The following is a 14,743-nucleotide window of genomic DNA, read 5'->3' on the forward strand; positions in this document are numbered from 1 at the left end:
AAAAGTACATACATTCCAGTGACGTTTCAAAGATGCTACAAGATATGTACCCGCCTCTGAGAAAATATTTTTTTACTTGGGGAAATAAATGGATAACATGGAATTCCTTTGCTTTTATCTAAATCTCAACCTTTATTTTAACACTCATTCAATATTATTGAATTTATGATGCCATCTGTTGCACAACAAATATACTTTTTATCTCAAAAGTTTGAAAGGCCTACAAAAGAAACTTTCAATGTATATTCCCTACTTCTTCAGCAATCATAATAAAATCTGATTTCTGTTATTTAAACTTAGATTTCAGGTCTTCAAAAATTGGAGTAAGCTCATTCAGTTCCTCAAATAAACAATGCCAAACAATGAAGCTTTTAGTAAAATTTAATGCACAATATGCTTAATCCTCATTAAATACTCCAATCATCTGTTAAAATGCATTATTAGCTGTATCAAAATGCACTTATTTGATACAATTAACTGATAACTGTTTACTCAAGTATGGCCATGGCAATCTGCCTCTACTGTTACCTGTCATCACTACATACATTTCATTTTCCTGTTTCAAGTTTGGCAAGAGTTGTTCTTTAGGGTTATCATACGTCTGGATTTTCCCGGACATGTCCGGCTTTTTGGTCCTCAAATCCCCGTCCGGGAGGAATTTCCAAAAGGCATGGTAAGGGGATCGCCTCCTCCCCGGGGTTCAACTTTCCTGGCTCCCGCCGCTCTCCCCAGCACAGCAGCAGCCGGAGCCTGGAAGGAGGTGGCTGTGAGCTGGGATGCCGCTGGCCAGCGCCGCTCGGCCAGGCCGGAGCCGCTTGGCCGGGGCCGGTGGGGCCGGGGGTGCTCGGCTGGAATCGGGGCCTGAGCCGAGCCGGAGCCGCTGGGGCCGGGGCTGCTCAGCCAGCGCCGCTCGGCCAGGGCTGGGCCGGAGCTGTTCGGCCGGGCCGGTGGGGCCAGAGCGGCTCGGCCGCTGGCTGGAACCGGGGCCCGAGCCAAGCTGGGCCGGAGCGACCAGGGCTGGCGCCGCTTGACCGGCCGGGGCTGGTGGGGCTGGGGGTGCTTGACCAGTGGCCGGAACCGGGGCCCGAGCCGAGCCGGAGCGACTGGGGCTTGGGGTGCTCGGCCGCCGGCCAGCGCCGCTTGGCCAGGGCCGGAGATGCTCGGCCGCTGGCCGGAACCGGGGCCCGAGCCGGAGCGACCGGGGCTGAGGGTGCTCGGCCGCTGGCCGGAACCAGGGCCCAAGCCGAGCCGGAGCGACAGGGGCTGAGGGGTGCTCGGCCGGTGCCCTAGAGCCCGAGCCGGGCTGGAGCCGCCGGGGCCAGAGCCTCTTAGCCGGCCGCCGGAGGGAGCCGCTCAGCCGCGGGGGCCAGACTGGGCCGCCTCTCCGCGTGCCCCTCCCCCCCCCCAACCCCAGCCCCAGCTTACCTGCTGCCTGCCTGTTTCAGGCTTCCCACAAACATTTGATTCGCGGGAAGCAGGGGAGAGGGAGGAGCAGGGGGCGGAGTGTTCAGGGAAGGGGGCGGAGACTTTGGGGAAGGGCGCAGTTGGGGAAGGGGCGGAGTTGGGCTGGGGCCTGGGCCCCTCGGAGTGTCCTCTTTTTCAGGGGCTCCAATACGGTAACCCTATGTTCTTGGCATTTATTAGTCAACAAAAAACAGAATTCATTTTTAATCATAGCTTACAAATGTTATTTGCTCCCATACAGAATGCAATGGTGGGGAGCAGTTGCAATGAAGCACACTAGCTTCCTCTTTTTCAATTCTGTCTAGGCTAGCTGGGTTTGACCTGGACTGTGTTTGATTTTTAAAGAAATGGTCAGCTTAAAAGAAAAAGAAAAAAAAAAAAAAAAAGGTCATATCTACACTGAAAGTTTTTGGTTTATTGATATGTTTGGGATATAGAATTATTTGCTTTGCTTTGGTGTGCTCTTCTTAAAAGCTCTTTTGCAACAAATTACAGCTACAGTACTCAGTGAAACAACAGATTTCCAGAGTCTTTATAAAGCAGCAGTACACTAGGCAGACCAACATACCACTTTCAAGAGTAGTAACAGAACCCCTGTTGTCTCCAAATTCCTACAGCATTGGTGGAGGAGCTCCACTGTGTGGTAGCTGCAGGTCTCTCTGATCCAAGAAGCACCAGACAGGTGATCGAGTTTATAACTCCAGGATCATTTTGAACTACAAGCTGAATAAAGAATTTTGTGTTTCCTTTTGTGTGTGTTTCAGCCTCCTTTCCTTCCCGAGGGCAACCTTAAAATCATAGAATAGATCAGCAGTTCTCAACCGTTCTGTACTGGCTATTCATTATGCAGCTAGTGTGCGTCAAGGCTTTACTATTAGTATTTAGAAATATACAAAATAAAGACTATAGGCCATGTCCACTTAAAAGATGCTTTCTATTGCTCTAGATCAATGCACTGAAGTTGAAGTTAGAAAGTTTGGTGCTGCTGACCATTCCAAAGCATACAGTATCATTTTTTAAAAGGGAAAAGGGAATTTAAGAGACACCTGCAAGAGTGCTTCCATTTAATTCAGTAGGAGTACTTGTGGAATTAAGTATTATTCAATGTGGATAAGGGTGCCAGAAATAGTGGGTCACACAGTATGTATTTTGTAGTTTATTTCATGTAAACACCCATTTTTTATCTGATTTTATTCCATTCTCCCCTCCCATACCTCTCCTCCCCCTGAAAGAAAGCCAGTAAGATTTCTCAGGTTGGGGAGAATCACAGCCCCTTTGCTGGAACTTACCAGGTCTTGTTGCCTTTATTGTAAGCTATGCTGTACTTATTTATATATTTATAAAGACAGTAGGAACGGATACCCTAACTTTTATTATTTATAATTATTAATTTTTAAAATGACCTCCCAGGAAACTCAAGATGTACTTCCAAAATGTTTCCTACAGATATTCTGCCACACCTTTTATTCCCAAATTGAATCTAGCATACAACAACTTTCTTTTTTTAAAGCTTGTTCCACTTCCTGGAGACTAAAGTCTTGTTTAAAAAAAAAAAAACCAACACCCAAAAACCCAAACTAGATCAGTATGGGCAGTGGTACTATAAATTTTCTCCCCATTACCCAACAATGTATCTCAGTCTCAAAACAGAGGGACCACCTTTAGGGGGAAGAGAAGATTTTAGTCTGCTTGCCCATTCATTTCCTGGACTCTCCATCAAGATTGCCAAATAGGGTTTCACATGATATCAATTTTAGAGATGTTATTCTGTATAAGGACATTTACCAACCAGTAACTAGACTAAAACCATCAAGAATTGAAAAAAAACATGAAAGGTGTTTTCAGTGTTAACCAATACTAACACATGCAAAACAACAACTTGTTGGACAGATTAATATTTAACATAACACAGACTCTGTTACCTGCACAAAATATTCTCAACTGCTGAACTGGAGATATAAGTTGCAAGTGGGTGGTAAAAAGATCGACAAATGCTCCAGGATATACAATAAAGATAAAAATCCCAAATCCATTAAACCGTACTTGTTCTCTAAAGAAAAAAGAAAAATGTTACTGCAAACCAAAAACCAATGACTCTATAATATAAAATAACGATTCTTACATTTTAGAGCACAATAGAATCTTAGAGTATCTATATGAAATTCGGTTTAGCACAAAATACTAGCTTAAAAGCTAATTAAGCTAAACTTTGTTTCTCGTGTAAGTACCCAATTCTAAACAGAAGGAAAGGATAACCAAAATTTGTAAACGAAAGACGGAAAATAAATGATTATTTTAAAAACCATCTTTTAAAAAGATTTTTAGGTTTTAATTTTTTTGGGGGGAGGGGGTTAAGTAAAAAATAATTACAGTTAGGAGTCAATTATGAAATGGACCAGAACTGATCTTGCTCAAGAACGACTTAGAAATAACAACAGAAATGCTTTTCTCGCAACACCTGTATTTTCCTGAATTTATCACTCTTTTCCCTAAATGCACTTAAAAGCAATTTGCAAGCTAAAAGAAGGGCAGTGCCACTTGAAAAGAGAAAAATAAGTTTCAAATATTCACATAACACAGAGAAGAAAAAAAAAAAAAAAAGAGGATGAATGAAGTTAAAGGGCATTAGTAACTGACAGGATGCGTGGGGTTTATATCCACATCAGAGTTTCGAATTAGTATTTTTTAAAATGGGAGTTATATTTTTGTAAAGATTAGATAAAGTTTATGTGAACCTTAGGATTTTCACAGGGTTTGATACAGGCTTTATAGCTCCTGTCTGTTCCGATGTGAATATTATGGACCAGTCCTGTATCCACGCTGTCATGCTATACATGGCTTAACATTTTATTTATTTATTTATTCATATTTCAAATGTGTCTTATCATATGACTGAGGTACATGTACAATAAAAGCTGGTACAAAGCTTATTGAATGAATCAATAAACAATGATAAATCCTTCCAAAGCAGTTAACCCATCACATCTATCTGTAAAACAGAATGATCAACAATGACCCCAATGCTCACATACACTCCCTCCACTTCTACTCATAAGCTCGGGGAAGTGGGAAAGAAAGTGGGAGGAAATAGGCTTCGCAACATGTCCTGATGGCCAACAGATTCATGTATCAAACCCTGGGCAATAAAGAGTTCCAGAACCAAAGGTCCCACACTGAAATCATCTTGCCACCAGCTGCTTCCAGTTTACAGCAAGTGACAGTTAATTAAAGCACTGATCTCAACTGCTGCAGTACCACATGAGGACAGATGCCATATTTGCAAAGACACTAGGACTCAAACCATTCAGGACTTCATCAGTCAAAACCATCATCATCTTGAAATGGTCCTGGAAATGAATTGGAGGTCTCAGAGCACAGGTATGATGGGCTCCCATGCAGCACTACTTTGACAAACTGCTCCCAGAACATCTCTTCAATAAAATCTAAATGCAGGGAAGCGTCTGTATGTGACATTACAGTACAAGACTTGAACTCGAAGAGAAACGTTGAGACAAGGAGAAGGAAGGGGTGAAAGTGGGAGGAAAGAGAAAGCCTCACTTCTTCCAAAGATGCATCTTAAAATCCAATCCAAACTCAAATGCTCAGAACCTTTGCCACAGAACATGAGTGAAAATAAAGTGCAACAGTATAACAAATAGTTAAGTACTGTATTTTCTGGCGTATAAGACTACTTTTTAACCCAGGAAAATCTTCTCAAAAGTCGGGGGTCGTCTTATACGCCGGGTGTCGTCTTATAGGGCGGGTGCTGAAACTTCCGAGCCGGACTGGAGAATCTGCGGTCGCCGCATATGGTGGGGGGAGCTCAAAAACGGCCACGGCCGCATCCCCGCCCGATGACGAGGTGAGGGGGCGCCTCACCAGGAAGGTGTAAGTGAAGGGCGGAGCAAGCTGCAGGCGTCCGGGACGCCCGGGGTATGGAAAAAAGAGAGAGAGCGGCGCTGTGCCCAGAAAAACACGCCTCTTTCACCCGTCTGGCCCGCCCTTGTATCCTATTACCGTACCTCCTTCTCTGCCTCTCAGATCTCGCTCCTGAGGACTGCAGTGAAGCGGCGCAGGCGCGCATGTGCGAGATCTGAGAGGCAGAGAAGGAGGTAATAGGATACAAGGGCGGGCCAGACGGGTGAAAGAGGCGTGTTTGCGCTACCGCTCTGATAGTCTTGGAGACAGGGAGGGCTGGGCAGGCAGGGAGAGCTGACCAATCCAAGCAGGCTTTGTATACAACAACCAGCCAATCGCCGGTAAGGTACATCGCTTGCCGTGATTGGCTGGTTGTTGTATACTGGGTACCACATACAGTACAGCACCAGTATCTGTACCTGTTCATACAGTATAGCACCAGTACATACAGTACAGTATACAAATGTCCAACAGTCAAAACCCCATCATGGCTCCACCAGCAAGAAGAAAGAAATATGAAGCCAGTTTCAAACTTAAAGTTGTAAACTTTGCCATGGAACATAACTGCGCTGCTGCAAGACAATATGGAGTAACAGAAAAGATGGTTCGGGACTGGAAAGCAAATGAAAAAGCATTAAAGAGTATGCCAAGGGGTAAGTGTGCATTAAGAAGAAGCACTCCACATTGGCCAGAACTCAAAAAACATGTAGCAGACATGGTGAATGAGCATCGCCAAAACGGTTATGTAGTGACACGAAATAAAATACATTTGTTTGCACTTCAGTGGGCCAAATCTAACCCGGATCACAGCAACAGATTTAAGGCCACTGTATCCTGGTGTACTAGATTCATGGGAAGGCATAATATGGTACTGAGGCAAAAGATGAAAATTGCCCCAAAATTACCTGCAGATCTTGATAGCAAAGTAAATAGTTTCCATCGATACGTAATACAACAGTGCACTAAACATGGCTATGCGTTAAGTAGTATTGGAAATATGGATGAAACTCCAATGAATTTTGATATGGTTGGAAATAAAACTGTCCATCAAAAAGGTGAAAAAACAATTTTAATTAAAACAACAGGACATGAGAAGTCCAGTTTTACAGTGGTACTAGGATGCACAGCTGATGGCGCCAAACTGAGACCAATGATTATTTTTAAAAGAAAAACAATGCCGAAATTCAAGTTCCCTGTTGGTTGTTTTGTACATGTGAATGAAAAAGGCTGGATGGATGAAGAAGGGGTAAAGCTATGGCTTGATAATGTATGGAGCAGGCGACCAGGTGGACTTATTCAAAAATGTAGTCTACTGGTGTGGGATATGTTCAGGGCTCATTTAACTCCCAGCACCAAGCAAATGCTTGCAAGACTAAACACAGATGCGGCAGTTATTCCTGCAGGATTGACATAGTTGGTACAGCCACTGGATGTGTGCCTAAACAAGCCATTTAAAGATCGCATTCGAGAACAGTGGAATGAATGGATGGTTAGCGGCGAAGAGTCATTCACAAAAGGAGGAAACATGCGTGCTCCACAGTTGGATGTTTTGTGCAAGTTTGTCATAAAAGCCTGGAATGATATTGATGCAGAAACAGTAATCAAGTCTTTCAAGAAGTGTGGCATATCAAATTCATTAGATGGTATGGAGGACGACTACTTGTGGCAAGATGAAGAGGAAGCCGAAGCTGAGACCACACCATCTGATACGGAATTCGATCCATACGATGACTGCCTTACAAATGTATCACAAGATGTCATTGATGTACTTATGATATCAGATGACGAACAGGAGGATTTTGAAGGCTTTTAAAGGGAAACTGTCACGCCAGCAAAACCTGTAAAAATACCGTAGCTTGCAGTTATGATGGGCGTTGCTAACTCGCCAGGGACTTGCCCGGCACTTGCTCTCTCTCTCTTGTTTGTTATCTTCCTCCTATCATCATCAGTTCCAGTTTGGTTGACAGCTTAGAAAACAAACAGCATGGCAGCTCCCATGGGTTTATTGTCTTATCCTTCCTTTCAGCTTTAGAGTGAATTAGGAAAAGTTTAATCCACTTTCACTGTTTTATGTTTACATGTTTGATGACAAACAGCCTTATGTTTATAAGTGACAGTTTTCCTGCTAAGTACCTGCATGTCATAAGCATTTGAATTAAAATTACCATATTGAAATCAAATCTGATGTTTTTTTAATTTTTTTTGGGTGTGCGTTGGAAGAGGGGTAGTCTTATACGGCGAGTATATCCCAAACTCTATATTTTAACTGGAAAAGTTGGGGGTCGTCTTATATGCCCAGTCGTCTTATACGCCGGAAAATACGGTAATTATGTGATATAATCTGGCTAAAAAAATCTCTACTGCCAGAATCTCTGCAGCTGCACATACCTACTGGCTAGCCGCATGCACAGTCACAGTAAAGGTGAGGGAAAGGAAGAATATGTCTTGGCCCTTCTTGTGATGGGACCCTCTGATTAAGATGGAAGTCCACACTACCTTACTCAGAAATGTAAGATGAGGTTGCAAATAGACTTTGTCTTTATATAAAGCTTGTATGGGAGGGATGGGGAGCCAGCAACTAAAGCACGTAGTTCTACTATGCTCCTACCTAAGGTAATAATCTCCAAGAATGCTACTTTCATGGAGAGATGTAAAAAGGAACACACAGCCATAGGCTCCAAAGGTGGATCCATTAGAGTCAACAAAACTAGATTTAGATCCCATGGATACATGGGGTCCGTCATAGTTGGAAAGAGTTTGTCCAGTCCTTTCAAAAATCACAGTCATTGGGTTGGAAAAAAACAGACCTTCCTCCTATAGGAAGATAAAATGTGTAAACAACTGCCAAGTGAACTCTCATGGAACTGATAGAGAGCTCTTTTCCCTTTAGGTGGAGTAAATATTCCAGAATAAGCTATAGGGACGACCACATGGGAGGAATACCTCCCTGTTGGAACCATATGGAAAAACATTTCCATTTCATCAAGTAAGTGTATCTGGCATCAAGAGATTGTTCTGAACCTCTCAGGAACTAACCACAGAAAGCATCTGACAGTTCCCAAGTTGTGACCTGCTCTAGAACAAGAAAGGTGACAATTCCTGTTTGATCAAGTAGCAAAGAGATCTATCTCTGGCATTCTCCACATGTGAAAAATGGATCCTGCTATGTCCATTGTGAGGGACCATTCATGACTCTTGCTGAACGTTCTGCTGAGATGATCCATCAGATAGCTGTGAACATCTGGTAGGTCCAAAGCTTTGAGTGCAATAGCACTGTTGATACAAAGCCCCCTAAGATCTATAGCCTCCTAGCAAAGGCTATTTGAACTGCCACCTTTCCCCCTGTACTAACAGAACACAGCAGCAGTGTTGTCCATGAGAGCCTGTACAGTGCATTCCTCGAAGTGCGGAAGGAATTCCTGACATACCAGGTGAATCCTTTGTAGTTGTCAAACATTTATGTGGAGAGTGATATCTTGATCTGACCAAAGTATTCGAATCGGAGGTCCCCACATGAGCTCCCCACTTCCCAGGGAGGAGGAATCCATGACCAGTCCTGGAAGATAGGGCTGGAGGAAAAAGAACCCCTTTGCATATACTGGCAGGGTCCATCCAATCCAGGGATGACAAGACATTTGCAGGCACATGAGTCAGCATGCCCAGCAAAAGGTGGGATGGACGGTAGATGAACTTCAATCTCTCCTGCACGCCCTGGAGATGAAATTGGGCATGTTGAGTCACAAACATGCAAACTGCCATGTATTCTAGAAGTGTCAGACAATTCCTTACTCTTGTACAAGGATGGGCCTTAAAGTGTTTGCAAAGTTCAATGCTGCCCAAAATCTGGCCAGAGGCAAGTATGCTCTCACTGAATTGGAGTCAAGAACTATTCCTATAAAAATCTATCCTTGTACAAGAAACAGCATTGACTTATCCTTGTTCATCAACAGGTCCAAGGAACGAAAGAAGAACTGGATCTTATCAATGCTGACCTCCACCTGACATTTGGATCAACCCCAAATCAGCTAGTCATCCAGACAAGGGAATACGTGAACACCTGTCTTTCTGAGGTATACTGCTACATGCACTTTGTAAAGACTCAAGGAGCTGAAGAGAGACCAAATTGGAGAACTGTGAACTGATAATGTACATTCACCATGACAAAACTTAAAAACCGCTTGTGGCTCTGCTGAACGGCCAGAAAGTAAGTGTCCTTCACGTTGAGGACAGTGTACCAATTGCCTGGATCTAGGGACAGGATAATAATAGAGGGTAGGATAACCATGTGAAACATATTTAGGTTTCGCAGATCCAGACCAGGACTATCGGGAATAGAATCCCCTTCCCAATGGTGAGGAAGATTATATTCTATAGTACCCAATTGTAAAAGAGGCTGGACTTTTTGAACGAGAGCAGTCCTGTGAGATGATAAGGGACAGGGAAGACGGATGTAGAGGAGGGAGAGAGATAAACTTCAGAGGTAAAATTCAGTTTCACAGTGTTTCACATCCAGTGACTGGTTGTAATATGGGTCCGAGCACCTAGGAGGTGGATAATTTGTTGCCAAAGGGAGGGATGGGAGAGATTAGATCTTCACACAGTGGTACGCTGATCTCAACTAAGAAGTTAAGTAGACTGTTCAGATGTTGTAGATTGCCTCGATTAAGTTGAAGCACAAGGAGGAGTTGATGATCTCCAACTCTGGGATCTCCATCTCTTCAATTGTTCAGGTTGCCTTAGAGGGTACAATGGATACTTTTGGAAAGTCTGAGGATGAAACTACTTCCCCTTAGGGACTGGAGTGTAAGTCCCCAGATACCTAAAAGTTGCCCTAGAATCTTTTAGGAAATACAGTGCTTTGTCTGTCCTCCATGAAAACAAATTAGGATCCTCAAACTGGAGATCCTTGATTGTCCAGCGGACCAATGCTCGAATCCCAGATGATTGCAACCTAGAGGAGTGTTGCTTCGTGCCATGACACTAGCCAGAGTCTGCACCATACAAAGCTGCTGGAAGCAAGGTTCTCGCTACTAAATGACCTTCATTAATCATGGCTTGATGATATTCTTGCTTAAGTCATCTGGCAATCTGTCAATGAATCTAGCCATATTGTCTCAAACGGAAAAAACATATCTGGCTAAGAGAGCCGGGTAGTTTGCAATTCGAAACTGTAACCCTGAGGTCATATAAATTATTCGAAGAAAAAGAAAGGTTTTTTTTATCTTTATCCTTAGGTGTGGATTTGGAGCATCCTTGACATGATTTCTCATTGACTGCAGTCATCACCAAAGAACCTTCGGTTCAGTGTGTGATTAGAAAAATTCTTGATCCTGGGATGACATTTGGTATCTCCTCTCTGTTCTCTTAGCAGTGGGTGGAAGAGATGCTGGGGTTTTCCACAACATTTTTAGGGAACTAGCCACTCTTTTTAATAATTCTTGATATGTCTTATAATCATCCTGAATCAGGGACAATGATTAAGACACTGTTGCCTCAACGGGAGGGGATGATGATGTATTCAGAGGGCTGTTAGGATGTTTGCAAGGAGGCTATATCAACTGGGTCTGGGTCTGGTTTTAAAACCTGTGGTACTTGATCGGTACTGAGAATAGTAATGGAAATGTGTCACTGCCTTGAGGGTGACTTAGATGGGCGAGGTACCAGAGAAGCCCGTGAAGCATGCCTCAGGGGTTCTAGAACACCCATTGATAAAGCGTCAGGCCCCAGTTGTAAGTACCCCATCCCTACCCCTAGACTTGCTCCTGAAGACATGTTGGTGTCAGGATTGTTGTCCCTGATTCAGGATGATTGGAAGACATATAGCAAGGAGCACCCATTCACGTACTTCCGACATCTCTTACAATACAATAAGCCCCTTAATAAGACTGGGACTTTTCAACTTGAAAAAGGAGACGACTAATGGGGGACATAATACAGGTCTATAAAATCATGACAGGTGTGGCGGAAGTAAATAAGGAAGTGTTATTTACTCCTTCTAATAACACAAGAGCTAGGGGGCACCAAATGAAATTAATAGGCAGCAGGTTTAAAACAAACAAGAGAAAGTATTTCCTCACACAAAGCACAGTCAACCTGTGGAACTCTTTGCCAGAGGGTGTTGTGAAGGCCAAGACTATAACAGGGTTCAAAAAAGAACTGGATAAGTTCATGGAGGATATGTCCATCAATGGCTATTAGCCACGATGGGCAGGGATACAAAACCAAGCTCTGAAGTGTCCCTAGCCTGTTTGCCAGAAGCTGGGAATGGACAACGGGAGATGGATTACTTGATGATTACCTGTTCTGTTCATTCCCTCTGAATCACCTGGCATTGGCCACTCTCAGAAGACAGGATACTGGGCTAGATAGACCACTGGTCTGACCAGTATGGCCGGTCATATGTTCTTAAAAGAATGGTGGGGCTTTCTAGTTCAGTACATAAAGGAAGGAATGCCACATGTTCCCATTTACAAGGAACAGTCCTGATTATGAAACTGCTATCCCACATCTTGCATTAATTGGACAAAAATGTCTTTGGGGTTGATTTAATAAAGTGATATGTTGTGACACAAGCATCACAGTGTTGTATTACAACAAATTTATGCTGAAGGGGAAAGCCTAAAAGGTATCAACTGAAAAGAGTGGTTTTCTTTTGATATCTCCCTTTCAAATATTGACCAAACCATTGCCATTCTTAGTTTGTGAATTGTGATCTCAGCAGCTCTCAAGGAAATATGGGTACAGGCATAAGACCTACAGACAACAACAACAGATAGCCAAAGAAACAGATTCTAATAAAAGAACTTGATTAATGCATGTAGAAATTAAAGACTAAACGTACTGGAAGAAAGCACAGAACATCACTTCTCTCCATCATTCAGCACACCAACAGGAGAGGATTCTTATCTAGAGAACATGAGGCAGGAGGCTCTGCTACTATACCTGCTAGTGGTTCACAGGTGTGAGGTTAGACCCCTGCACATAAGCTAGGCATAGCCACACAATGGCCCCTTTTGGAACTCACATACCGAAGTGAAACCCACAGCATATTCCCCCATGGCCATCCTGAATTATTCTGTGCTGAGCCAACAGGATGGTTTCTGTACCTAACTCAAGGCTGGCATCTCTCTATTCTTTCCTGTGCAGCTCAAAAAAATAAAGGCTCAAGGAATGTAAAGATCCTTAATTTTGAAGTTTTGTCAGTCACAATTATTGTCTAAAAGAAACAGTTCTCTACATAACATTGGGCTAAAGACAACACAAAATAGTATCTTTCGAGTAACATACTACAGAACCAGTTAGCTTTTCAATCCATCCTCATCATCATATCCACTCATTATACTCCACACCCGAACATAGCCACTCTATGAACTTCATACCCTGTTCATGCCTGTACTTTGACCCAACCTTTTACCCCCAATTGGGGATATTGAAGATTATGTATTCCTTATGCTACCTGATCTTAAACCAAACTTTGCACCCTCGATAATCTGAATGTTATTCCCTGATAACCAGAAACTTCTATGCTCAAACTCTGTTCACTTTTTTTTCCCTTTTAACATCATCTTAATAAGATTTTTAATATTTATACGGACCACATCACAGGACACTGTCAAAACCACATTAAGTACTCGAGACCGCTGAGCAGGGAAACAACCCACTTCCTTCCCTGACGAGCCAAGGGACCCACCCCCAGCCACGTACTCATTGACTACACCAATATTGACTTGGTGTGCCCGAGCCCACTTATCCACTGACACTTTAAAAACCCTTGCACCCCAATCTGGGTCTATACATATGTGATATGTATGTATCTCTTCACCCTTACAACCGATGCCTGTAATCCCTCATAACTCAAGCCTGACCCCAGATGCACAGTACCTTCCCTCTTAACTTGTGTATATTTAATTTTAAACATTCACTTTAATAAAATGTAGACATAAACTGGCAACATATATAATAATAGTTGAGAGCCTGGGACTTCTTGAGTGACTTAGACACACTAATACTGAAGCGAATGAATGAACAGTCTCATCTCTGTGTTTCCCCGTCACCTTCAAGCATGAAAACCAGTTTCAGATTTCAAGTAATGGAGGAAGGGCGCAACAAATTCTGTGACTGGTAAGGGGGATGCAACTGGAAAAGTTTGCAAGCCACTGCTCTATGGGTCTCTGGTTTCTGTAGTATTCCTGTATGGCAAACCAGAAATTTGGCAGGTAAATCTCAACTTTGAGGATTTTTTACATGACTATGAAAACAAACAATATAACTGGTACTGGTTATATTGTTTGTTTTCATAGTCATGTAAAAAATATCTTTCAATATGCATTTGGTTCACTTTATATTTCTGTCAAACTATTAACATGCCACCAACCTTTCTACTGAAATGCACAGCTGGTTTTGGCAGCTGGACAAGACAAAGCTGGGGATTCTGACGCACGAAAATGAGGGAAGCTATTTAGGATTTTGGCACCCTGGGGGAAGCTGCTGATTTTGAGGTTTGGGAGATTCTTCTCCTTCCCCGCCCATTGTGGGCAAAGGCAGAGGTGACCTCCAAACCACCTAGGAACCCTGCCCTGATATCTTCCACAGCATTTAGCACTAATGGCTAAGCACATCAGAGAACGGTTTCTGCTGAAATGATCACCAGTAAAAGAGTTAACATTGACATTTAAAATATCATTATGCATCCACTGAGATTAACTGCAGAAAGACACATCTCTCAGAACTACAGTTTCAGCCTCTTGGTACAGCCCTTCATCACTTTACATTTAAGTCACAATCATGAAGGTTTCCATAACACCCAGAAAGAGATGGAAACTTTTTTGAGAATAAAATATTAGATTCTGGAACACCATTCTGTAACAATGCACAGCGTCTTTGCAAATTCCACAGCTACAGAATCACACAAAATGTAGGTCCTTTGTTAACAGTAAAGTAAATTAATGGAAGGCTAACCTTAAATCTGAAGCAATGCACTACATTAAAGAAGTCAAAGTCCATACTGATGATCTGTGCAGTAGACATTTATTTAAAACTCTATGCACCCAGCCATGACTCTAGGCACTTCGAAAACTTACAATCTACACAAACCATGAAAAACAATTAAAAAAAGAGAACAAATGAATTGTATATATAAACTCTAATCATATTCATCTGTAGTTAAATACTCAGGAATATAAAGCTTTGTTGGCACGTAGTAAGAGAAAAATAGTTTGCATTACCGAATAGCTGCCACCCCATGGCCGACTTCATGTATAACACCACTGATGAGGATTGCAGTGAAGAAATACGTCAGTTGGCTGATGGGCAGATTTACACCAGGCACCTGTTCATGTAGGCATGACAACAAAACAAAACA

At 42.8% G+C, this 14,743-nt stretch overlaps 1 protein-coding gene across 2 annotated transcripts in view; it reads right to left on the reverse strand.

Annotated features, from left to right (window-relative positions):
• Positions 1–14,743, reverse strand: part of MBTPS2 (membrane bound transcription factor peptidase, site 2) — a 46,661-nt gene that overhangs the window by 20,025 nt on the left and 11,893 nt on the right. For both annotated transcript variants that reach the window (XM_034755310.1, XM_034755319.1), the window contains exons 4-5: positions 14,607–14,710; positions 3,387–3,514 (exon numbers count right to left, since the gene is read on the reverse strand). In XM_034755310.1, the coding sequence (XP_034611201.1) occupies positions 3,387–3,514; positions 14,607–14,710 (232 nt within the window). The remainder of the gene's footprint in view (positions 1–3,386; positions 3,515–14,606; positions 14,711–14,743) is intronic.

This window comes from Trachemys scripta, chromosome 1 (genome assembly GCF_013100865.1).
Source record: "Trachemys scripta elegans isolate TJP31775 chromosome 1, CAS_Tse_1.0, whole genome shotgun sequence".
Lineage (NCBI taxonomy): Eukaryota > Metazoa > Chordata > Testudines > Emydidae > Trachemys > Trachemys scripta.